The sequence below is a fragment of the Falco naumanni genome, chromosome 3, assembly GCF_017639655.2.
Source record: "Falco naumanni isolate bFalNau1 chromosome 3, bFalNau1.pat, whole genome shotgun sequence".
Lineage (NCBI taxonomy): Eukaryota > Metazoa > Chordata > Aves > Falconiformes > Falconidae > Falco > Falco naumanni.
This window is the reverse complement of record NC_054056.1, coordinates 92024699-92049972: the sequence shown is the minus strand read 5'-3', so window position 1 is coordinate 92049972 and position 25274 is coordinate 92024699. Positions and strand designations below refer to the sequence as shown.

General features: G+C 40.2%; 1 protein-coding gene across 4 annotated transcripts in view; it reads right to left on the bottom strand.

Moving 5' to 3' along the window:
- The window catches only part of CPQ (carboxypeptidase Q), a 158452-nt gene that overhangs the window by 114519 nt on the left and 18659 nt on the right, over positions 1-25274 (bottom strand). For all 4 annotated transcript variants that reach the window (XM_040587388.1, XM_040587387.1, XM_040587385.1 and 1 more), the window contains 2 exons: positions 22085-22541; positions 10311-10518 (listed from right to left, as the gene is read on the bottom strand). In XM_040587388.1, coding sequence (XP_040443322.1) covers positions 10311-10518; positions 22085-22541 — 665 coding nt within the window. The remainder of the gene's footprint in view (positions 1-10310; positions 10519-22084; positions 22542-25274) is intronic.

The window sequence follows — 25274 nt, the reverse complement described above, 5'->3', positions numbered from 1 at the left end:
GTGGGTGCTCACGGTACCCGAAAAAGACCAGAGTTAACACATTATGCATGATATGGGTGGCCACCTAGCCATCAACAAAATGTATGAGTCAGTAATGTTATGAGAGGGGGTGGGCTGGAAGAGAAGAAACCAAACCTTGAATACTACATTAATAAAGGTTTACCTTGGGAAGCTATTGTTGACGAAGTGAGATTTCAAAAGGACTGTTACCCTCACAGCATCTTTTTGGATAGCACAGTCTACTGACAAAGATTTTACAAGCCCTTTACCTGCCTCTACCAAAGTTACAGGACACTGCTTATATTACTAGACACTAAATGGATGAAACTCTTCCCAGTTACATGAACATATTCCTGAACAGGAGTAGCCAATACTAGGAGGAGGTAGAGAAAGCCCTTGTCAGTGTAATCAGCATTTTACTGACTTTGTAAGAAAAAGAATATGCCGGGTGTATGAAATTACCCAGAGGTTTCAGATGTTACACCAAACCCTGTCTACTGGTTTTGCAGTAAAAAAAGACTTATGCAGTTCAAAGCAAAAAGAGGCAGAAGTCTGGCAAAAGCAAAAGAGGGACTGGGACTTAAGAAACACCATCTCACTATTAGGAAATTACCTGAAATTGGACTCCTTAATCACTGCTCAAATAGCAAGAACCCACTGTACAATATGATTATCTCCTAAAGCACAGGCTCCATTTCTTCTGAGGACATCTTAAGTTCTCTTGCTGACAGCTAGGATTTGGCCAAAAGTGAGCACGAAGACTGCACTGCAGAATGCAGTCTGGCATGTTGACCTTCAGGGAACACAGGAAGCAAAGTAAAGATTAATGAATTGTCAATCAACAACATATACAGAGATCCTGGAGGGAAAGCCTGTAAGTGCAGGGCAAGAAAATAAATCCCACGGCCCACCACCAATTCATATGTCTAAGGGCAGCAAGACAACATGCACAGCACTATGAAACATAACTAGAATCTTTCATGAGCTCACCAGAGACTTATAAAACATGGCCTGCTTTTATTTCCTCATTACACCACAAACAAGGGTTTTATCCTTGTTTTCTGGTCCCTTAGTAGAACAGAAGACAATATTGCTGTATCCTATTGCCACAGGATCTTGCCTCAGGACAGTCTCTCATTGAGATGTCTCCCATGAACACTTCCCACAGCTATACTGATCCCATAAGTGAGAAGTGTTCCCAAATAATCAGTGGTGCTTCCTGATTTCTTCAGTCAGGCTACAGCATTACTGTTACATCTCTACAGTTATCACCCAGCTTCCTGCTGCCTTTATGCCTCACGCATTCCCTAAGCCTGCACAAAGCAGACAGAAGATACTTCCTGCTTAGGAGAAACTTTTAATAACAATTCTGCAGTGTCAAAAGCGAACACACACAATATCAAGCAAGGGAGAATCAGGTTCGTCAGTTATCAATTTCCTCAGAGATCAATTCTAAACTACCTTGACTGCAACTGCATTCTCCTCCCCACTGGAAGAAAATAACTGTTCAAAGTACACATTCATCACTTCACCTTGGGCGCACAGAACTCACATGCTAGGAGGAAAAAAACCCAACAATTAAAACCCACAAGGCAATAATGAAAACAGGTACTCTGTCACTGGAAGATGGTAATGAGCAAAGAAAGTTTATCAAGTACATAAATGAAGGCATCAGATCCTTCATTCAGGTCAGGTCCACACAATATAAGCAAACTGTTTCTTTTCAGTACATCCAGCATCTAGCTCCCTAAAAGTAAGAGTGGTGGCACTGCTCATAATAGCATACACCAGGACCAGAGAACATTGCATTACAAGCAATCAAGAAAAATTCCAGATACCAGCTTACCACTGTCACAGAAATGAGAAAGGTAAATATAGTAGACACTTTTACCCAAGGAATGTAGAAATAGTTTACTTTTACACTCACAGAAATGTCTTGTGCCACAGACAGCCTTTGAAAAACATTATTTCTGGAGACAACTCAGGAACTTTCTCCCTTTAAAAGATCTTTCGCAGTGCTTTTTCTTGACAAAAAGGCAAACTGGTTTTGTCATTTCTATCAAAAAGAATTCAATAATAGTAATGTTTGATTTTATGCACATATCAGCATGAAGGAGATCTACCTGGCTGACATGCAGTGAATATCCCTAAGTTTGTCTTCCCTGACATAGAGAAAGCCTTGTCTCTGTCCCTGTACTTGCTCTTGGAATTGTCATTTGGAATCAAGAGCCACAACCTGCACTGATGAAGTGAATCTTCCTATCACAGAGGGCACATCTCTGGCCACTATAATAGAAATTACACCACAAATGGTTTAAATTATTATATAGATTACGTGACTTTCAAAAAGGTCTCACATGGTATGTCCATATTAGCCTTTTAGTTTGAATAAAGAATGAGCTTTTGAAGTGAACCTCCCAAAATCCTTGCCTGGCCGATGACCAAGCAGTCTCTGAGCACCAGGTCAGATTGCTGTCCAATGAAACTAAAGCAGAAGATGCGCTCAGTAAGTGCACCTAGCACGGCCCAACTGCTAACACATGCCCAGTATCAGCTGTTGCACCTAAATCTTCAGGAGCATTTTGTTTTTTTAAAAAAGTGATTTTTACTTTATTTATAATAACAGATGGAAAAACTCCATTGCAACACAAGGATTTTTGTTTTGAAAGATGTAAAAATGATTTGCAATTAGAAGTGGAAAAAGTTAGGACAACCAGGAAAATATTTTCCCTGATCCCAAGGGAAGACGACACAAGATTATTTCATTAACAAAAAACCAAGGAAGCAGGTTTACAGATGGACTAAAATACATCCCATCCCTGCAGACTTGAGAGCCCAAGGCTAGCTAAATCAGGAGCAAAGAAAAAATTGAGAGGATTGAACAGAACTGCAGGAAATTAACTCACATACTACATGCTCTAACGGGCTAACTGCATATTCCTGAACTGACACAGCACTTGGAGAGGATTGGCCAAAATTCAAATGCACCCACGGCACCAGCAGCTCACACACTCTAAGCCTGTACACGCAACCAGAGATGATACATGTCTCTAGCTTCGATCCAGCTATGCATCCTGCAAGTGCCAGCCAGGCTGGCCCCTGAATGCGGCCAGACATGCCAGTAAGGCTGCATGGCTTCAGCGGACCAGGAAATCATGTCACCAGGGTGCCATAGGCAGATCAGAAAAAGGTGCGCATCAGCATTGCACAAAAACATGGAAGTGAAGCGAAAACTTACAAAAATTAATTATACACAACCTCCTACTTCACTTTGTACATATAAACCAATTTAATTATTTTCTTTTCAATGGTGCCAGAGGCAGTGAACAATCTTAAACTCAAATACCTGAGGAAAGCTAATTTTTTTGAGTTGTGCAGCGGTCTGTATGACCAGTCCCATACTACAACAGGCAAAGCTACTAAAGAAAAAGTGATGATAAACCTAACTCTGATTTTGTGCTATCACAGGTTCACTTGTTCACAACAACTGTTTTGTTTATTAAATAACCAACATGAAAGAAGACAGTGAAAATGAATTGGTTAGCTGAAGAGCTCCTGAAAGTATTTTAGAATGTAGGTTAAGTTTTAGATTTACATACATGTCAATATTTTTTGGCTGAAAATAATAGCTGATGGTCCAGGCCTTTTAATGGGTGACAGGGGCAGCTTTCTAGGGCAAAGTGACCCGTCTCACCCACTTGACTCCCCACCTATAACACACAAAACTGAATACAGGTCTGCTTAGCTAGACCACATGCACACAGAGCAACAGAGACTATCATGGACGTGACTTACAGGTCACGATCAGGCTGGGCTCAGGTTATGTCGAGTCCCATATTAAAAGAAGACTGCTCTCAGGCTCACATACAAGTCTTAGCCAGTGCTTACCAGCTGAAATACAATGCCACATGGACACAGCACTGCTCCCCCGCTATGGACAGGTCATAGGAAGAAAGACTCCTAAGATGGTACCAAAAACTCAGGTATACTGGCATCCATCATGGAAGGAGGGGTAGAACAGGGGGGAAAGGAGCATTCAGGGCTCATGACACAGGATACAGTATTTCAAAGACCAAACATCGGTTTTAAAGGCCAGATGCATTTCTTTGCCATAAAAAAAAACAAACAAAAGCAAAAGAAATCCTACCAAAACTACAGCACCATCCAAACTTCAGAAAACTTGGTAGAACAAACAAAAGTTGAATGTCTGCCACTACTGACGTGAATAAGCCCTTTCTTTCCTTAGAGATGGAGTTTCAGTGATAGAAGGAAGCTCTCCTTAGCAGGTAAGTCTCACATCTGGAACTAAAGGCACAGACCAAGCATTAGGAAGAGGTGATGTGGTAAGAAGTCACTGTGCCAGCACCTGAGAGCTGAAAAATAACACTAGTTCACATACATTGCCAGTAAGATTGAGAAGGGAATTAGTTGTTTATAAAGCAGTGAAGAATATAAGGGAAAACAGCAGAGGAAAAGAAAATACTCTTTGAGAGTACAATGTATATAGAAAAAGGTATACCTGACTCCACGTGGTAGAAGAAAACAAATCAAGTGAGGTTACAAAAAGGGGAAATGAAGATAAAGGAAAAGCAACAGTTATCATTTCATTAAATGTATGTGAATTTGAAATTCCAACCCTGGCATGCCTGCACTTAATTGCATTATATGCATCCACTCAGGCTATCTAGGCAACCTCTGCCATAAACCTTGAGTTGCACCATGCCATTCATGCATTCAGCTTTCATCCAGACACAGCTTTTGATTAGGGTTACTAGAGCTTCACAACCTGACATTGTGTCTTGGCCACCTGTAGCCTGAAGAACAGGAGAGAAAGTGAAGGAAATTACTTACTTCAGATGAGTCTAAGATGCTGAATTCATCCCAGAAAGAGAAGAACTTGACCAAGTATTGGTCAAGTAACTTGACCTTGTTAACAGCTTCCAGACTGTCAAAGTACTACTTGGTCTATTTTGGCCTTGTAATATGTTCCCTGTTGGATTTCTTACATTTTGGAGAAATTGTTCTGCAGCATCTAAAAAATTAGTAATTGGGTTCTTGGCATTTATCTCTGAGGATTCTTGTGATCTTTCTTCTTGAGTTCTTGAAAAACACTCAATTTTGCTTTCTTCTAGAGCCCTTCAAGGGGTTATTATTACAAGACAGTGTTATGACTTTACTAATCTGTGGTTCTTGAGGAACAGAAGGATTTACTTATAGTTTTAGATTCACATGAGTACACATACCACAGGATAAACACTGGACCATCTCAATAGCTAAAGGATACCTTTTATCTATTAAATGTTCTAAAAACATACAGCTAGGAAGCAAAAGAACCAGACTTATGGCTAGCTTATTACAAGCACAATTTTAACCGTGCCTCATAAATTAAGTAAGTATTTTTGCTGTAAAAACATGCACTACAAACTGGGAAATACTCATCAGTTTATTGTATACAACAGTAAATGTATGTATCACTTTAACATGTACAAGACAATCAATCACAGTACAGTCAAGCTATTAAAGCAAAAAAGTCAACATCCAAATTTCTCCAAAAAGTCAAATACTATGGATACTGTTGACCGACTACAATAATATGTGTTATTTGAGAAGGTGGGTTAAAAATAGTTCAATTACTCTTAATTCCTAACACCCATGTTCAAATGTTTTCACCACCAAATTGCCAGTGCTTCAGGAAATTGTTACTGGGAAAAAGGCTGTCATATACACACCATTTCAGAGGAGGGCAGGGAAAATTACCTACCTGTTACAGTGACTTTCTCCTAAGTACAAAATCCCACTCTTACATGATTCCTATAAAGTAGCAAGAGAATTATTTGACTCTAACACAACATGATGACAATGCCACAAGACACAACTGCCACACAACTTCGTAATACCAACCATGTAACTACTCTCACCTCTTTATAAGCCAAGGGAGACATTGCTAATTTTATTTCCTATTCACTTACCATTTCTGTCCTAAATAAATGAATTCTCTTCTTGAAACTCAACAACAAATCCTTCAAGTCCTTCACTGTCACCAGTGAGTTGGCATGAGCCCTAATATAAACACAGTACTGAGTTTTCCTGAATGTATTCAAGTTCACCCCTTCTTGCCCTCGTTCAGAGCTGAGATACGAGAGTTCCCAAGTGTTTTCATTTACTCCACAGCGATACTACCATACCTTAAAGAAAAACAAACTGCCTGCATAATCCCTGCTCAAAGGCTCCCTTCACACTTCTTGCCCCTGACAATGTGGGAGCCACTTGCCATCTCTGGAACAAGGAACAGTCACCAAGCTGCCAGCCAGAGAACAGTTTTAATGCACGGTGTGATTTTATCAATTCAGTAAGCTTTAGTAATCAGGCCTAATTAGCCTAATATGTTAATCCACTGGAAAGTACCTAGTTTTAACCTACCAATATTATTCACATTACAAGATCACCTAGAAATCACACCACAAAGTGGCTTCCATTGTCCTAGTAGTCTGCTTAATTCATTGCAAATAAAGTAAATAATAATAAGTGATCCCCTGTCGAAAAGGGGTTAAAATACAAACCACGCCAAAGCTGATATAATTTAGGGAAAATTGTGAAGTTCCACCCTTCGTTTACCTGATGGAAATGATAGTGCAGTACTACTGATAGTGCAGTAGCAAAAGGAGGATACTTTCTTCTAAGGTGTTTCCAGAATGTGTTGGAAAACTGCCACAATCGCATTATCAGTTATTCATATTACAGGTGCACATGCACACAGGCTCAAGAAGTAAAGGTTCTGGTCAACAAAGCAGCAGTATATATATATGCACATAACTATAAATGCAAGACTGACTTTCACAGCATTTAGAGGTCTTTTATCTGCTTTTTACCTCTCATCTCTCACTCTTCCAACATGCTACTCCCTGCAATGATGCAGTATTCCCCATCAGTCAATCAAAAAGGCAAGTGACTTAAACAAACAGTGCCCCAGCCACTGATGGAGAAGTACCACATCCAGCACAGCACATTGGTAGGACAGACAAGGAGACACACAGCTAATAATGAAGAGAAAACATAGGAGAAGGCATGCATAAGAAAACCCGTCCTGCCTACAGCAATACCTATTTTCTGTCAGAAACAAGACAAACAGATCCAGGCATCGTGGAGTGGCAGAAGTGACAGACTGAACCTGAATACCTCCCATATTAGAGGAAAAAATAGATTAACCAATCCCTCCCACACCCCGAAAACACCCAAAAGTGAAGGTAAACAAAGAAAGGACAGAAAGCACATTTAATGAAAAACGCTTACTGGCAGCATATAAATTTGAAATTGCTTTTGGGAATGACACCTCAGCTCCCAGCCCCAATTAAAGATTCAATACTTCTAAACAAACATGCATTTGGCATCTGTTTCTCTTCTCTTTTCATGCAATTCTGAAATAGCTGTAATGCCAGTACCCAGACCTAATAAATAAACTTTACTACCTTCAGTCTCCACCTCTGTTCCTCACCTTTAAATCTTCCATTACATGTTAAAATGCACTTCCATAAATAGTCCAGCCAACAGAAGATACAAAGAGCTGCTTTCAAATGAACACCTCTGCATGGCACCAGAACTAAGGACAGCATTAGATCATATTCTGGTTTGCAGATAATCAACAGAACATCTTTGTTGGCAACATGGACAGTGGAACTGAGCACACCCTCAGCAAGTTTGCTGATGAAACCACCAATCTCTGTGGTGCAGTCAGCGTACTGGAGGGAATGTATGCTGTCCAGAGGGACCTTGACAGGCTTGAGAGTGGGCCCATGTGAACCTCATGAAGTTCAACAAGGCCAAGTGCAAGGTCCTGCGACTGAGTTGGGGCAACCCCCAGTATCAGTACAGGCTGGGTAGAGAATGGATTGAGAGCAGCCCTGAGGAGAAGGACTTGGGTGTGCTGGTGGATTAAAAGGTCAACAAGACCTGGCAACGTGCACTCACAGCCCAGAAAGCCAACTGTATCTTGGGCTGCATCAAAAGAAGCGTGGCCAGCAGGTCAAGGGAGGTAATTCTCCCCTTCTGCTCTGATCTCATAAGACCCCACCTGGAATCCTGTGTTCAGCTCTGTGCTCCCCAACATAAGAAGGACATGGAAAAGAGAAGGCTCTGGGGAGACCTTACAGCAGCCTTCCAATACCTAAAGGGGGCCTACAAGAAAGCTGGGGAGGGGCTTTTTATGAGCACATGTTGTGATAGGGCAAGGGGCAATGGCTTTAAATTGAAATAGGGCAGATTTAGATTAGGAATTAGAAAGAAATTCTTTACTGTGAGGGTGGTGAGTGGTGGGCCCCTGGAACAGGTTGCCCAGAGCAGCTGTGGATGCCCCATCCCTGGAAGTGCTCCAGGCCAGGCTGGATGGGGCTTTGAGCAGCCTGGTCTGGTGGAAGGTGTCCCTGCCCATGGCAGGGGGGTGGGAGCTAGATGATCTTTAAGGTCACTTCCAACCCAAACTACTCTATGATTCTATGATATGACTATGGATTGCAATATTCTTTGATGAAACCAAGTAAGACTATTTTGAAACAATGTATTTTTTTCATAAAACTGTTTTTGAAACATATTCTACTATCTGTTCATTACTATGAACTTTATTAGAAAATCGTAAGTATTAGAAAATGTATCATAAACATCACACTTGTTGGGCATCAATAAATACACTAGTGTAGTTTGGATAGTGTCTGAATTCTAAGTATTTTTGAGAAAGCATTTTAAACAGTTAATATTGGCTTCTTTAGGGGGATACAGAGCATATAAAGATGCTATCAAGCAACTACACTGGCAGCAAAGCTGTCCTCTGCACGTGATCCAATACAGTTAGTTGGCATTACTGCACTTCTCAGACTTCCTGAAGCATCACTAATAGTGATGCTTTCACACTTCTCACGCTGCTGAGATGTGACCACTTATGTTCTGTCTGAAATGGTGGAATCAAGCATGCTTCCAAGTGCCTGACCCAGCACTTCCCAGCCCCAGCCTCAAGCAAGACCCAAAGTCATACCACCCTGTCCCACCTACCAACCTAGACTTCTGTAGAAAGAAAACCTAAGTGCAGAGATTAAAAAAAAATCATGCTGATATCTAACCAGAACACAATTCCAGTTTATGATGTGCCACACATTCAGGGTCAGGTGAACTACCACCAGTGACTCACAACTCCGTGGGTAAAGAGCTACTGGGCAACTAGGGGAAGGAATAAGAAGTCTGTACTGCTCTATACATGTATTTGCCAAAAAAAGAACAATGTTACAAAATACCACACTTTTTGTATAAACTGCATGAGTCTCTTCCATGCTATCTTAAGGAAGCAGTTCTATTAACACAGCTCCATGGTTTAAACAGTCAAGCTTTGTGTTTGGCATCACTTAAAGCCCCTGCCACTCCTGCTCAGACTACAGCACAGGTTCAGGAGAGTGGGCAGGAAGATGGTTCTGTCCTGTCTGCAGTTCTCAGTTCAGCTCTTCTGTCTAAGTCTGTATGACCAGAACTCTCATTGCAGATAGTTGGCTAACACACAAAGCTCACTGCAGGCATTAAGCTCACCAATAACTGTGTAAAGTTTTAAAAAAACTATGTTAAAGGACAGTTTGTACCTGTCACCCTTTTACCTTATAGCTGGACTCCACTTCCTCTCTATGCCTCAACTAATCTTTTTCACGAGCATTTTCAGTGTAAGCTTTTGTCAGAGTTGAAAAAAATCACCAGATAATATAAGGAATTCTGTTACCAACCAGAAGACTAAAAAAGCTCTAAGACATCTAAAAATACTTAGTTTTTTAAAAATCATTATTTTAACATACCTTACTTAAAAAGCAACACGAGAATTACAAACCTTACTGCTAAAGTGTTCTAGATAATTATATTCAGACTACTCCAGCTAGACAAGTCAGTCTTGTGCTAGGAAAATGACCAATACGATAAAATCTGTACACTTACATTCTAGTCAAATATAGAGAATGATCAGCTCATAACATCACTGACAATCTAGTGCATGTTGTCACCAAAGACATTTGATTTTGGTTGATCTCAGATTATTTATGGCAGCCTTGAGAATGCAGGAAGTTCTTAAATATACAAAATTTGGATCAGTAATAAAAAATGAAAACATTTTGAAAGAATGACAAAGCACAGGGGAAAAGAACAATTGTGCAGCCAACAGTTTCAAAACCAAACACCCACTCATAACCGGCAATATTTAAGTCACAGAGAACAAAAATGCCTGCCCAGAAATGACATGTGAACTAAACGCTGAAATGCAAGTCACAGGGAGAAAAGGGAAAAATGCTTACCTATTAATAGAAAAAGTAGCAATGGATCTAATGAGGGATGCCACTGCTCCAACTTTAGCAGCTTCCACTGCTCCCTGTGATCTGTATCGCACAGTTTCACCATAACTGATGAAAGGTTTGTTGTAGACAACAATTTTCCCCTTGGCCTCTTGAGCTCTTTTGTGCAGTTCATCAAAAGAAGCTACCACTATGACTTCCGCCGTAATTCCTGAAAGAAAGTATTACAGTGGCTTTAACATTGCTTTCCTATAACTTATAACTTTCCTAGAGCCAATTTTAAGAGACAGAAAAGCATGCAGTGTGCAGAACACAGGCGAACAGATCTAACTTCTTACTGGAAAAGGAATACTATGTGAAATACTTCATAAGGGATTGGTACTAAGTAGATGTAATAGCACCCCAAACCAAGTACACACAGTTCTGTAAACCATGCTATCAGGTTGGTATTACAACATAACTTGAAGGGCAAGAAGGATACACAGGGAGAATTCTGTTCTGTGCGTGTACTGTAATGCTTCACTGCAATCATTCGTAGTACAAAAACATTTGCAAAAACTGCCTATGGGATTAATAAAAAAAGATAGTAATCTTTTCATGGAATTGTTTTGATATGTTGCTAAACAACTTGGCTTAACGTAAGACAACTGGAAGCACATATTTTTAGATTGAAACACAAAATTATTTAATCCATAAATGAAATTAAATTAAAGCTCTGCAGTTTCAACAAATTTTGCAAGTGTGCTTATAAAAAAAAATATCTTAATATTTAATTCAGGAGAATGCCACAGTTCTACTGGATCTCCGTCTAGGCGTTTTCCCAAGGAGCCCATCTTTTCCAGTTATGATACAGAGAACATAGGCAGGTACTTCTGCAGAACTGTTCCCACATGGTAAGTTAGATCCCACCCAGCTCTTTGTTTTCAATAGTTGAAATAGTTTTTAAATGCTGTATTATCTTGCTTGAAAAAACAAAGGATTTTATAGATAAGCAGTTTTTCCCAAAGCCACAGAATCCTTCTAACTCTTCAGAACACTAACTGAGGACCTATATTTCATAGCATAAAATGACCACTCTGCTTAAAACCCAGTTTTGTTGATTGGTTACAGCGATAAGTAGAAACTGCTTAACAACTTGAGCTGGTACTTCTAAATATAGAAGGAGTAACGGATGTCTAAAATTTAGTGTTGTACATTTCACCTACAAGCCACAAAATACGTCACCGAAAACTAAAACTAATAAAAAATGTTTAGAACAAGGATTTGTCAAAGAAGTCAAACTAGTATGTTTGTAAGAAGAAAATGTTTCCCCTTGAAAGTCGTCTTTGTTTCTTTTTTTTTTTTTTTTTTTTTTTTGGTGGCATAAGAATTATTTGGAGATTTCAAGATTTCAAAGGCTTGTATTTGAGACTGTTATACTTGAGAAGACCTGATAGAAAACTAGGAAGATCATCTCTCCCAGCACCAGTGCACCCAGGCTTATGGCTTCCTCAAGATAAAACTACAGTACCTTAACAGTACTAAAACAAAACTATTTCACACAAAAAAAAGAGTTTGGTTTCTTAAGAGTTCACCACTCACTAAAAGTGCAACAGACATCTACTGCTACAGCAAAAGCCCATGACTTTTAGCTACAGAACTTAGTGTAAGCAGTGTAAAAATTTTAACTGAGTAACTATTCAGATTCTTAGCTTTACAGAAAGAGGCACAGAGAGCCAACCCAGAGAATCACATTCATATTTTACTAGTTGTTGTTGGCAGGTAGCTGAGTGTGCTAACAGACTCCAGCTGCTTCTGATGAACTGCAGGTTCAGCTGCCTACCTAAGGAGCATCCCAGCGACAGGATCATTCTGGGCATGGAACTATGCCACTGGAAGTAAAGCCAGGTATCTGCAAAATTTTGTTTTCCACAAGAAAAGTCATGGTCTCAGTAGACTGATACTGCAATCTGTATTTCATATTAGCGCTCCTCATTGCTCCACTTGGATTGCACAGCAGGCACTGGAAGGGCACATACTGCGTTAGTGACTGTCCATCAACAGAAGCAAGGAATGCAACTCTTCTAGAACTACACTTTACTGCATTAATGAACAAACACCAATTTTTTTGGACAGTTTTTAAAGAATGTTACAGACAGCTAGTAACTACCTATAATCCCTAAAAAATTTTCAGGGAGAAGTATATTTACGGCCCTCCCTAGACAACAGGCATCAGGAGTTTGTACAGTGAGTTTTGTGGGAATTAAAGCTAATGGAATAAAAACAGAGCTGCAACCTCCAGCCCAGTATCTCTACGTTTGAATGTTCCAAAAAAAGCTAAATAAAGCTATCCTTTGACAAAGCAAAACAAAGGTTCTCTCTGCAAGTTTAACTTAATGGCTTCACGGTATACATAAAACATTAACTACTGTGCTCTCTTTACTTTGCTTAAAAACAAGGTTAAGTTAACTTAAAGTAAAACTTCACTCTTGTATAATTTCTGACTAATTCAATGACTTACTTGCATTTTAGTTCCATTTTATATCATTACAGTCTCATCTACTGAAGTGACAAGAGCAATGTTTATCTTAAATGTGGACACGCATACACAAACCACCCTAAGACCTCCTGTTCAACGGGAGAAATGAAACAGAAAAACTCAATAGTTTATCAGTTTAAGGGGAATTAATTATTCCTTTTAAAAATGGGAAATGCCTCACCTTACTGAGCCTTTAACCAAATTAACAAAACTCTGTCTTGCATCTCCTACCAATTCAGCGCCTCATGGCTCTGCTTCCCATGTCAAAAGCTGTTCTATCTCTTTCCTACTTTTGCTGTTGTTTGATCCAGAGCCTGGCTGTGCGTTATTGAACAGAAGTCTTCAGAAAACCCATGTAAGTAGGGAGCTGGGTTCGCTGCTTACTTAAGCAAAATACAAAGATTATAACCCACAGTGCAGAAGATGAATATGGAGAATCTGGGGAATTAGCTAAGCAAAGGGCATGAAGCATAGAAGACAGAATTATGAACATGATAAACTTGGCTGACTGTATGAAGCAGAAGATTGCTTATTTGTTCTTGCCATGTGAAACATTACACATATTGTTGGGTCGGGTGAGCGAGCAAAAGAATCTATGTAGTACTATGCGTTTCTTCTCATTCCTCAGGTTGAACAGTGAATTGTAGTCTGTCACTTCTGAGAATTAAGGTACAGGAAGGGTGTTAATGGTGGGAACAAGCAGGCAACTTTCAATTACCAACAAAATTATGTATTATAAAGTCCTCTGTACACAAAAATGTAAGCTTCTATCTAAACACTCCGATACGTCACAAGTTTGATGATCACACTTGAAATAAATTGCCAGTTGAGATAAATGGCATGGTACGCATTAGCAAACTCTAAAATCTGTCTCAGGCAGGATGGAGGCAAGACTGATTACAGTTACTCTATTAGCTACAGAAAGTCCAATTATATATATACATATATTTAAAACCCTGTAAATCAGCTGTCTGCAACATTGCCATACATCAGAAGTCTGATTCCTGGTGTGAAAAATTCTGTCTGGAGAGTTATCTCCTAGCACCTGCCTATCTACCAGCAATCATGCCAGAAATAGATTAGTTCAAAGGGAATTCCTCAGGAGATAATTTATTCATGCCAAGATTTAATGCAGTGAATATTTAAGCCATTTTAGTATCTGAGCTATGCATCCGTCTGTGTCAGTAACAGGTTTCAAAGAAGAGTAAGGGGGGGAAAAAAGGGAAAATCCACCCTAAACTGAAAGAGGGTAGGTTTCAATTAGATATTAGGAAGAAATTCTTTACTGTGAGGCCTGGAACAGGTTGCCCAGAGCAGCTGTGGATGCCCCATCCCTGGCAGTGCTCCAGGCCAGGCTGGATGGGGCTTTGAGCAGCCTGGTCTGGTGGAAGGTGTCCCTGCCCATGGCAGGGGGTTGGAACTAGTTGGTCTTTAAGGTCCCTTCCAACCCAAACCGTTCTGTGATTCTATGATTTTAAAAGCTGGTGAATCTCTATTAAAATGTCAAGGAAACTTCCCACAGAATATTGTTGCTGTTCTTGGATACACCAGGGCAAGACATGGCAAGACTTTACCACAAGTATCAGGAATTCCTGAGATTTGTGAACCCAGTCCCTACTGGGTTTTATTTATTACTAACTTAGAAACACTCAACTCAAATACACAGAAATTCAACCTAGTTAGCTATAATCAATTGCTGTATTAAAAGAAGAATGTAGCAAACCCAGGAAGAAATATCATTTACATACTGTTGAATCTTACTGGATACTAATTTCCTTATTACACAATTATGGTCTTGCTCTCTTTTTTTCCCCCAGGCTCTTTTTTGTCATCCTGTTAACAGCAACAGTCCCTTGGAGACCTAGTTACAAAGCCAAATGCAGCCATCGTTAATCTGACAATAATTTTTTCCAGTAACAGCAAGTGAAACACTCACTCCTATGTACCTTCCAAACTCCATTTACTTCACACTGTGTTAACATAAGAATTATGATTTCTCTCACAAATCACACTATGGAACAGCAATGCTGCTGATCCATATGCACTGAAGCTGCCACTGCCAAATAAATAATTTGATGTGCAAGGCATTTTTTGTTTAAAACAATTAAAATACGGTATTTTTAGGTCTAGATACAACAATGGTGGAAACTACATCAACCAAGTCTCTGCTAAACTTCCCTGTGTGTTATATATTTAAAGTTTTTGCATCCTGAGCCTAAAATACCGCCTGAAATACCAACACAAAAGGGCAACAACACATCTAGTTGTTCTGGTACTGGTAGAGATTCTGAAACTGGGAAAAACATATCTGAAACATGACCTGGTCTCTGTGGTTATAAGCGCAATAGGGAGACAGAATGCTACCTCCCCATTCATCAGAACTAGGCACCATGACACCAGGACCAGGAAATCAAGACACTTCTTCAAGGTAGGAAGACAGAGTAGGTGCACCAACACCCCACAAGATCAGTGCATGAAGCCTACCCGATGATCACAGTCCTGCCTCACAGACCAGCAACATCAAACCACCCTCATTTCTTGTCTACTGGATGGCTGCCACTTCACAGATTCCTCCATTTCCACAAAGCTCTCCTACAAAGCTAAGTTAGCCTGGAAGCTGCCGCATCAAGGTATACTGTATTCCATGCTGACCCTAAGCACATGCAGGTGGTAGCCCCAGGCTTTTCTGACCTTAGCCTGGCTAACACGGTTATCCTTCAGGCTTGACCATGTCCCCAGGATACAAGTACCATGCTGCTGCTTCTTCCAGAAATGGCCCACATGCACTGTCTTGTGCCTGTTTGCAAGGTAGCTTCTTTCCCAGAGTTACCTAGAGGTAACTTGAACCTAGAGGGTTTTTTGCATGGCTCACAGGAAAGATTTGCACATACAAAGTTGTAATGTAGCAGCTGGGATGTGTAGTGCTCCTGTAAAAATGGCAGTCTTATACCCTGGATGCCACATCTCCCTCCACAGAACCAGAGCAATTAAGGCTTGGTGTCAGGCTGAAACAAATGAAAGATTCGTATTAACCCTTTTTTTTTTTTCTCACTCAAAAACTACTAGCATGTACTGAACATCTGAAATAATTTAACACCTAGAAAAACATTTTCTCTATCAACACGTATCAATATTTATTGATACAAGAATTATAATATGAAGAAAAGAATAAATATTTTAGGGGAACTGTGAAATGAAGAAGAGGGCTTTTATCAGGAAGAAAGATTTTGTAAAATCTGAATATACTCCTGGAAAATGTGACCTCATCTACTCTGTGGAACAGCAATGAGAATTACTTCACGAAACTAAAATTACATAGGAAAGTTATCCAAAAGGATATGAGTCTATTCAGCTCTGATGCACAGCACAGAGACTAAACGTATTACTCTATTATTTAAGAACACAGAGAAAAATAAACACTATATAATAGTTACATTTTCAACAAATATGACAAACTTTTCAGCAAGTACTGGATCTCATTGGAACAGTTTGGTTTCAGTAACATGTAGCTTACCGTGCAGCAGTAAATCCTAGCAGCAAGGGAGTTGGACCCAATCCCCAGCATGAAGCCTTGGACACGGAAAGAGTAGGGGCACCAGTTCTGGTTCTCCCAGGAGCAGGCCTGCACCTGGCACAGGCTTGCTATGCAAGTCTGGGGACAATCGGGTACCCAAGAACGGGATCCAGAAGAGCCAGTTTCAGAGCACACAGATGCCCAAAGCAGGAGTACCAAGGGCAACCGTTCCCTCCTTAGCAAGTCAAGATGCCAGTCACTGCAGGCTATCCCCTGGGAGGGAAGGTGACAGTGCCACCCAGCTGTGCAGGCATTCCCCATGCATGCAGAAAACCATGTTCAAATCCTGTCTCCATTAGTGTGAGGCAGAAGCTTCAGCCTGGGCTTATCCTTGAAGTCATCACCCTCAACTCAGTGACACTGAAAAGGGCCAAGATGTGAAAATGCATTTTTTTGCCATTGCCAATCCATACAGTTCAGTAAAGCAGCAACTGGAATGCATGTCCTTCCCAGACAGCACGTCCACCTCAAAGCCACACAGCTACACCTACTCTCTAAATCTTTGAAACCCCACCGCACTAACTTTTGGCCCAGATGCCAGGCCACTGAACAACACAGTGTCTGAGGTCCTTCATGGACATCACCTTTTATATTCCAAGAAAAATAGCAGCATAATTATAATACTGCAAGCAGCACTGTTCTAAGTAATAATAAACAATCCAGGCATGCAATACTGAGGCTCATGGTCTCAAGATGTGAATCAATAGCTCCTCATGCACAAAGAAAGCGATCCAGGGAAGACAGGAGGGCTTTACCATGCACTGCGCTCTCATGCCTACCACTCTCCCAACCCCTGCTCTCAGCACTGAACCCCTCATCAAAAGGGATACCCAAATCCTTCCAGAAGGATCTCTTTCTCCCCCAGCAGGTCAGTGGTCCAAGATCCTGACAAGTCAAGGGTAAATTCTCCGATACGCATGAAAATTAACTTTCTTGTTGGCCTTTTGTTAATCTAGCTGAATTCCCTAATCCACCACTGAGAAACAAAAAAGGAGGGTCAATACAGGAGAAAAATACATCAGCCAGGACTGGGGCCACACTACTTCTTTCAGCAGCATCCCTGACTTAAAAAGACTGTAAGCCTAAAGCAAGAGCACATGCCTTCAACAGCTTCAAGATATTATCCTCATTTTACAAATAACAGGCTGGAACTATTTTGTTATTAGCTAAGTGGCAAAACTCCCACCGCCTTCTGTAAGACCAAGACTGGACCAACTGTTGTTGATAGTTAAACAAAAAAAACCCCCACGACTCCACACAAAAACTAGGGAAAAGTCTGCCAATACCTCATCTTCATACTTACATTATTTCAGTTTTGCTGCAACAAACAGTACATAGAAACCAGAGACTTCCTTTTTTGAGGTGACATTTTGGGCAGGCTGCATTCTGATGTTGGTTCTACTTGTCAGTATTTATTTAAAATGAAAGGGCAGAGACACCCGTCAGGGGAAAAAAAATGCATTTTAAAAGACATGCAAAAAATATGAATTCTTTGATACTTTACGGTCAAACATCTGCTAAACTACTACTTTCCTTCAATTATGGGATTCTCAAAGCAACAATTATATCTATTTTCCTCAGATTTTGGGGGATATAATCAGTACTACCAGAAATCAGCACGGTCTCTCTATATATATCTGTATGTTTTGCCAGTGTTGAAACACTGGAAATGAGACAAGGTCATTGACTAAATATGGTAAACCTCCAGTTCGTCAGATTCCTAAACCGAGCACTTTCTAACATTCAATCTATTTGTTACCTAGGAATCCATTTCTTCCAGATAGTGACCATTTTCAAACTCTGCTGAATACTGGAAATCCAGGTCACACTGCATTTCATGCTTCTCCTCTCCCTGCCACTAAGATGGGCATGAAAGTTACTCCCTTCTTATAAAGACAGCAAAGGAACTGAAAACTTTCTCCTTGACCCAATATGTTCAAATCTTGAGATACGCTGAAAGGAAAAGCCTTTTTTTTTCCCTCAATAAAAAAAAAAAAATCTCTAGCCTTTTCTGTGCTGTCTCTTTTTGCTGTGTAAATCAAACTCAGTCTGGAAACTTGACACCCTGGCATGTTGCCCAGTCCTGAAAAAGAAAATAGGGAAATGTGAATTCTATCCACAAGATCACAAAGTACCGAAAAGCCTCCTGCACATCATCAGAATGGTTCCAACCTCGAGTGAGCCAACCAGCTCTATGCCAAACTCATATCTGAGCAAAACTGGGCAAACCCCAGCAAATCCAATAAAAGGGCAACACTCCGTCCGCATCCCGTAAAGTTTTCAATCCCTTAGACATGGGTTAGATAGAAGATCTGCAGGAAGAGACACTCCTTGTATGCTGGAGTCAATGCTGGCTCAGGCTCTACAGCTAAAATACTGGTACTATTTAGGGTTTCCTGCTCCTGTCCCAAAGGATCATGGATTTTCTTCCACAATCACATGGCATATGCTGAAATGGAAAGTGAGCAGCCTCAGCATGTGCTCTGGCCATTGGGTCACTCTTAGGAAACACCGGTTTGAATTTCCATGGACAGAAGCAAAAATAATCCCCGAATTTCCAACATCCAAAGCCAGGTTTCTAACTGCTGTTAGGCTTTTGCCATGCTAATAAAGAGTCCTTCAGAGCACTGGTTTGGGGAGCTGAGCTTCAGACGGAGCTCTGAGGGCTAGGGGCCACCGAGTCTGGCATGAAATACTAAGCACACCCAGAGAGCAGCAGCGTTTTCAGTTTCTGCCAATGTTTCCTATTTTCTTAACTCATCAGGTCTCAAAGCTTAGAGGCTCATAACGGGAAGGGAGGAATACAGGACATAACTGAGGGTAAGAAAGCAAGAAACGGTGTCTTGTATCTCCTGCTGGGATGCAGGAGTCACCCCCTCTCATCTTAATCCCATCCCCAGGCCTTAAAAGACACAAAGTCCAGCCAGTGCTGCCCTCTGACTCTAAGTAGGCATCAGTAGTGTCAAGGAAGGGATCTGTCAGGTCTCTACATAAGACAGTGGTGTGTAAACTGAGGGGTCCGAAACATATCCTGGTAAGAACACTGAATTAAAACACGCAAAAATTATCAAGCTAATACTAAACGCCTTCGGGGATCACCTGCACCGTCCACTTTAGAGGCAGCTTTGAAAGGTGCATCTGCCCCTGAGCAGAACCCAGGCACCAATGATCAGATCATGGAGTTGACATCTGAAGCCAGTCCTCGGGCTTTAACGAGTCTCTCTGGCAAAGCTCAGCATGGCAACAGTAGATCTCCCTTGTTTGATCCCATACAGCAACGCCAGGAGAATCAGCATCAAGCATCTCACACTGAGTTGCATTATTTTGATTACAGGATGACTCACACTCTCACAGCTTCTTGGCTAAAACAAGACAGAACTGTCGATATTCCCTCTCTGAGGGAAATTTTTTAAGTATTTCTGATGTGATTTAGAGCAGTTGTCTATCCCTTTTTCTCAGGGAATAGGGCATGGTGACAATTGCTGGTTAGAGCAAAAGGAGCGGATCTGGAAATGAATTCCTGAAAAGCAATGAGGCAGTGGTTTTAATAGTCTAACCACATATTTTTTATTCCATGCTTGGTATGACTGTGAGTTTTAGAACAGGCACTTCCCTGAGCAGCACACCTTGCAATTCTCTTGCCCAGAGAGGCTGGTGATGAGCAGCCCTCACCAGACATTTCCGTCAGCCAGGCGGTGGGTCCAGCGATTGGAAGAATGAGAGCCAAGAGCTCACCAGGAACCAGCTACCCCACATAGCCTTCTCAAGCATGAAAACCTGTAACAGCTTGCACAGAGCAAGATGAGACCAGCAGAAACTGTAACAGCCACAAACAGTAGGATAGATTTTAAGTCAGAGGGCAAGTAATTTAATCAAAATGATTCCACCAAGTGTGAGAAACTGCATGCTCTGCTGTGAAAGACCTCACCGCCATGCAGTCTTCTAGCACCAACACATACACCTCTTCATGGCAGATCTCAGAGGAAAGTAAAAGGTGAGGAAGAATACTGTGGATTTTTTAAATATTACTCAGTATAAACCAGCACTGGATAATACCATCTTAACTTCCAAGACATTACCAGCAACAGGTACTAGCCTGACCATTCAGTCATCAGTATACTAAGATCTTTACAGACAAAAAATAAGGACACCATTAGCCTCTATAAGCATTTTTAAACATGTAAATTCAGTATCTCTTTAAATCAAAAAAGGCAAACCTAGAAGTAAGACCAAGCACGTGCAAACCACTACCCAGCTGAGAAAGGGAAGTGAAAACCAGACTTCTCGGGATGTGAAGATGTGTTCATCAAGATGAAATTGCAGGTTCTCTTTGCAGGTTCAGTAACACTTGCTCAGCACCAAAAAGGCCATTTTAATTTTACTTTCCTTTTTAGGAAGCTTGAAATAGGATTGGAAAGGACAGAAAAGAAGTTGTAGCTTTAACTTTTGCTGTAAATATTTCCCTACAAAAACACTAAGTCTTAGACATATCATGGGATAAACGGGTATCATTAATGGGATTAGTTGTTTTGGGTTTTAAGCATGTGTTTACTTTAGTAATATGATAGAAATACCTCAGACAAATTTACAATAGTGGTTTCCCAAACCAAGTAAGATTTATTTCAAATGTATCTTAAATTACGCAGTTTTACTTTGTTGTGTTTTGAAGGGCTGTATCATTTTTTCTAAACAAAACAGCTTTTATACATTATTTGTTTCATTTCAAACAGAAAGCTCACTATCACAAAAAATTATAATTAATAAAATATTTATAAGTATCATGTTACCTTTTATTTCCTAAACTGAATTTATTTTCTCATAAAGGAATAAGAATGCTTCTAAAGCGGTCTAGGAATAAGTCTATTGTTATTTATGGAAAGCAATCACAAAACAAGGTTGTCATCCAGCCTTTAAATAGCAATCTTGAGAGCCCCACATCAATGCGTACAAAAAGAGAATCCTAGAAATCATTTCATTTGCAAGCAAGCTAATCTTTTGGGGCTCAAAACACCTGAATTGTGCTGAGCCCAGCCAACCATCATTCCTGTTCTCTTAAGTAATGCATCACACATGATCCACTAAAAGGCAACACACCAGTAATCGGCAAGTTTCAAAGACTTTTCCAAGATGATCATGAGACGAGGAAGGAAAGGACATGCAGATACCAATTGCCAAGCTTAGCGAGGGGCTGGCACTTTCCAAGTTCAGTGCAAGATTCTCTTGTCCTGCTGTCCTGGTTTTTGCCAGAGTGAAGTACCGAGCTTGGCAGGACAGGGCACAGCAAGAAGAGCAGAAATCACCTGTCAACTGAACACCCCATGGAGAACTTCTGTGGCCAAAATTACAAAGAAGGGCTGGAAAACCCCAGATCACAAGAACAAGTTTCCCACTAACCTCAATGGAGGAGCAGAATCTCTGCAAACAAGGTTCAACAGTGTTAAACAAAATGGTATAGATTTAATGGGGTGTTCAGGAATCAACTCTAATTTTACAAGTCGGTTCAACCAAACTGCATCATTCACAACCATGTCACACAGAAAAGTTCCAGAAAAATAGCATTCTGTCTTGCAGAACTATTATAGCATGGAGAAAACTTCAGTTTGACCATTGAGAGAAGTTGTTTGGGGTATAATACCATTTGGCTTTAAAAAGCAAGAGATACTTAATTTCAAAATGAAAAGTTACCTTTTGGTGGAGTTGCAACACTGCTCCCAAGTCCCAGAATAGCAATGCTGTGATTCCTTGGTTCCAGCATCATTGCAAACTCTTCTCCTCTTTCCCAGTGAGGTACTTTCACAGGCTCCAGGTGCACATTTTCCAGCCTGTCTTCCTGCAGGGCACTGAACATATACTTGATGGCTGCATCTAGATTTTTTGAACCGCTGAGTCTAGGTCCTATGGTATCGGCAAAAACTGCTAATCTTTCATAAGATCTGTTCTGAGCTTTTCCGTGAACGGCAAGATCAATAATAGCTTTAGCAATATCACTATAGCCAGCTATCTCATTTTTAATGTCTTCAAATGTTTTTGGGTAACTGTCATCTCTTCTCAAAGATTTCCCAGGATACTGTGGTAATAAATTAATGAAAAATACTAAGAATATGTACTTCATTTTTTCTCTTTTTTCTTTTCCACAGATGGCCTGTTGGAGAGACAGAAAGGAAAAAAAAAAGAGAGAACAGTATTAAAGAAAAAAAATCATACAGCTATCAGCAACACTTTTTCTTATTTGGATTGGCAGACAGACCAAAATGAAATTAGTTTATAGTGAAAATGCTTTGATCAGAACTGGCAGGAAAGTAAACTCAACTTGGAGACACAATTATTGAAAGCAAATGAAAAAGATACTTAGACCACTGGACACGATCTTTGTTGTGGTCTTCAGAAACATCCCTGGAATGCTGCATCTCTTTAAATAATCACATCCTTCACTGAATCAAAACCCAGAGTTGCTGCTCCCATCCAGGAGGAGCTTTGCATCTCCTTTCTGTTAGGAGCACGATTTGCCAGAAATGCCAAATCAAATGTCTTCACGCAAAACATCTGGACAGAAACATATCTTAAACCATTCATGAATAAAAGTGCTTCTTAATATCTATCTTCATAATCAGGAAAGCACTTTTATCGCACTAGAAAGATGTCAGAGCAATTTAGATCCAGTGCCCCCAGGAAGAAAATATGAATTTCTATACTGCATAAATCCATGACCATTTCTTATTAACTGGTGTATCTCTGAAGGACTAAATTCAGCAGCATCGTAGAGAGGTACAGCACCAGGGGTACTGATCCTGTGTTGAATACCAAGACTTAATGCTTAATAGTTTATCCATCTTATCATTAAAAGTTATAATTTTTAAGATACTACAAATTTTCAATCCCATAAAAGTGACGGGTTTTCTATACTATTAATTGAACTGACAAAAAAAAACCCAAAAACCTGAAATCAGTTGGAGTTGTTGCAAAACTCTTCTATAACACTGGAAGTAAGATTACCCAAACCCAAGATATAAAGGTCTTCACCAAAGGAAATGTAATTGTCTCATTTTCCTTTGAATTTAAATCAGGCTGCAGTTTGGACGATAAAAATTAGCAATAGGAAATAAGACCTTTAAATCAGCTCTATAGCTGCAGCTGTTATGGGACTTGAAAAAACAGTAATTAGTTACACCCAAGTGAAGTGAAAATTACAACTAGCTCAAAAAAAATTTCGATTCAGCACTTTTGCCATTTTCATGGACTTTCATGGCAATACCTGTATTTTTGAAAAAGAAAGTAATTTGCCTCAAAAAACAGTAACATTAAAGGCAAATGTTAGCTTCTACTCTACAAAATATGTTTTACTTGGAAACAATTGTTCTACAAATAGCAAAGGACCTATTAATTGGCTAACAAGGATAAAATATGAGTAAATCAGACCTGCACAGCAGAATTATTACTAGATTTTGCTGTTAAGATTTCCACGCATCCTTCTTCTCAGTTTGTATTTATTTAGTATTTCTGGAGAGCTATACTTTTCATTTTATAATCACTGACCTGAGGAATCATGACAACATACTTGTATTTTTGGTCTGTGATGTTATATGCATAAGAGCCGGTACGAAGGTAGGGGGGAGGTATGAGTGTGTGTATATGTATATACACATGTATTTGCATACATTATATCCACATATTATATTCACATGCAAAATACAAAGAAAAATCCTCCTTTATTTTCAGACAATTGCACACTACAGGAGCTTTAGTTGAGCACTAATTCTCAGTCATTTTATGGAGTAGGCAAATTTCACAATAGCTAAATAGCTTTGTAAATCATAATACCAGAAGGGACTAGAGTACCTACCTCATCTGACTGCCACAGAACACTGATTGCAGGATATTCCTGAATTAACCTCGCACCACCAGAAGCCACACAGCAAACCAGCAGTTGAGCCAGCTCTTGAGAGAGTAAAGGTGAGGTTACACCAGTATTGTGCCTCTGGGAGTACATGCCACAGTTGTACTCAAAGCTTCTGCGAGCTGCATTCTGAATGATCTAAGCTAAGAAACCACCTTTCCACTTCTGTTTGTTACAAAGAACCAAAAATAGATGAACTCATTTTCTCAAGATGTTCATTCTGGACCATTTTCCAGCATTTGCTCAAAATAAATAAAGAAAAATAAGCCTCTGACATAATGAAGTTACCTTAATATACAAAGAATTCTGACATAGATCTAATATGTACCCTGTCTCATTTTGTTTCCTGTCCTCTCTTAGTTTCAGCATGTTTTTATTTCCACCAAGAAATCTTTATCTCAGTGTAGGTTGCAGGAACTACTCATTTGACTTCCCCTTGTTCAAGAAACATGCTGAGATAAACAAGAATCTGGGAAATTCAGATGTAAGTCAGGTAGATGCAGTTGCTACTTCTGATCTTTCTCCCATTATTCCCCCAGAGAAGCTTCACTGTAACAGTGGCAGAGTATGCTAGGAAAAGCTGAATTACACAGGCACTTAGAAGCACAGGTTCATCAATGGAAACAGAAGAGGCAACCCACATAATTTTTGTGAGAGCTTTCTGATCAGCTCCCAAGAAGGGGGGATGACCCACCAGGCATGCACTCATAAAAGGCCATCTGAAATGCTGGCTGTGTAATGCAGAATTAAGACACACAAAAGGTGAAAGGATTAAACCACATTTTTAGGATCCATAAACCAGATAAACCAGCAGAAGAATGGGGGGGGGGGGGGGGGGGGGGGTGTGTGTGTCAGCACGGGGACTGACACCACCAAAAAAACCCAAACAACCCCCCTTAAAAACCACATGCACAAACGTTTTGGAGTCACCAAGCCCAGCTCACATCATAACTAGCACAAACCGGAGCCCTTCACAGGCCT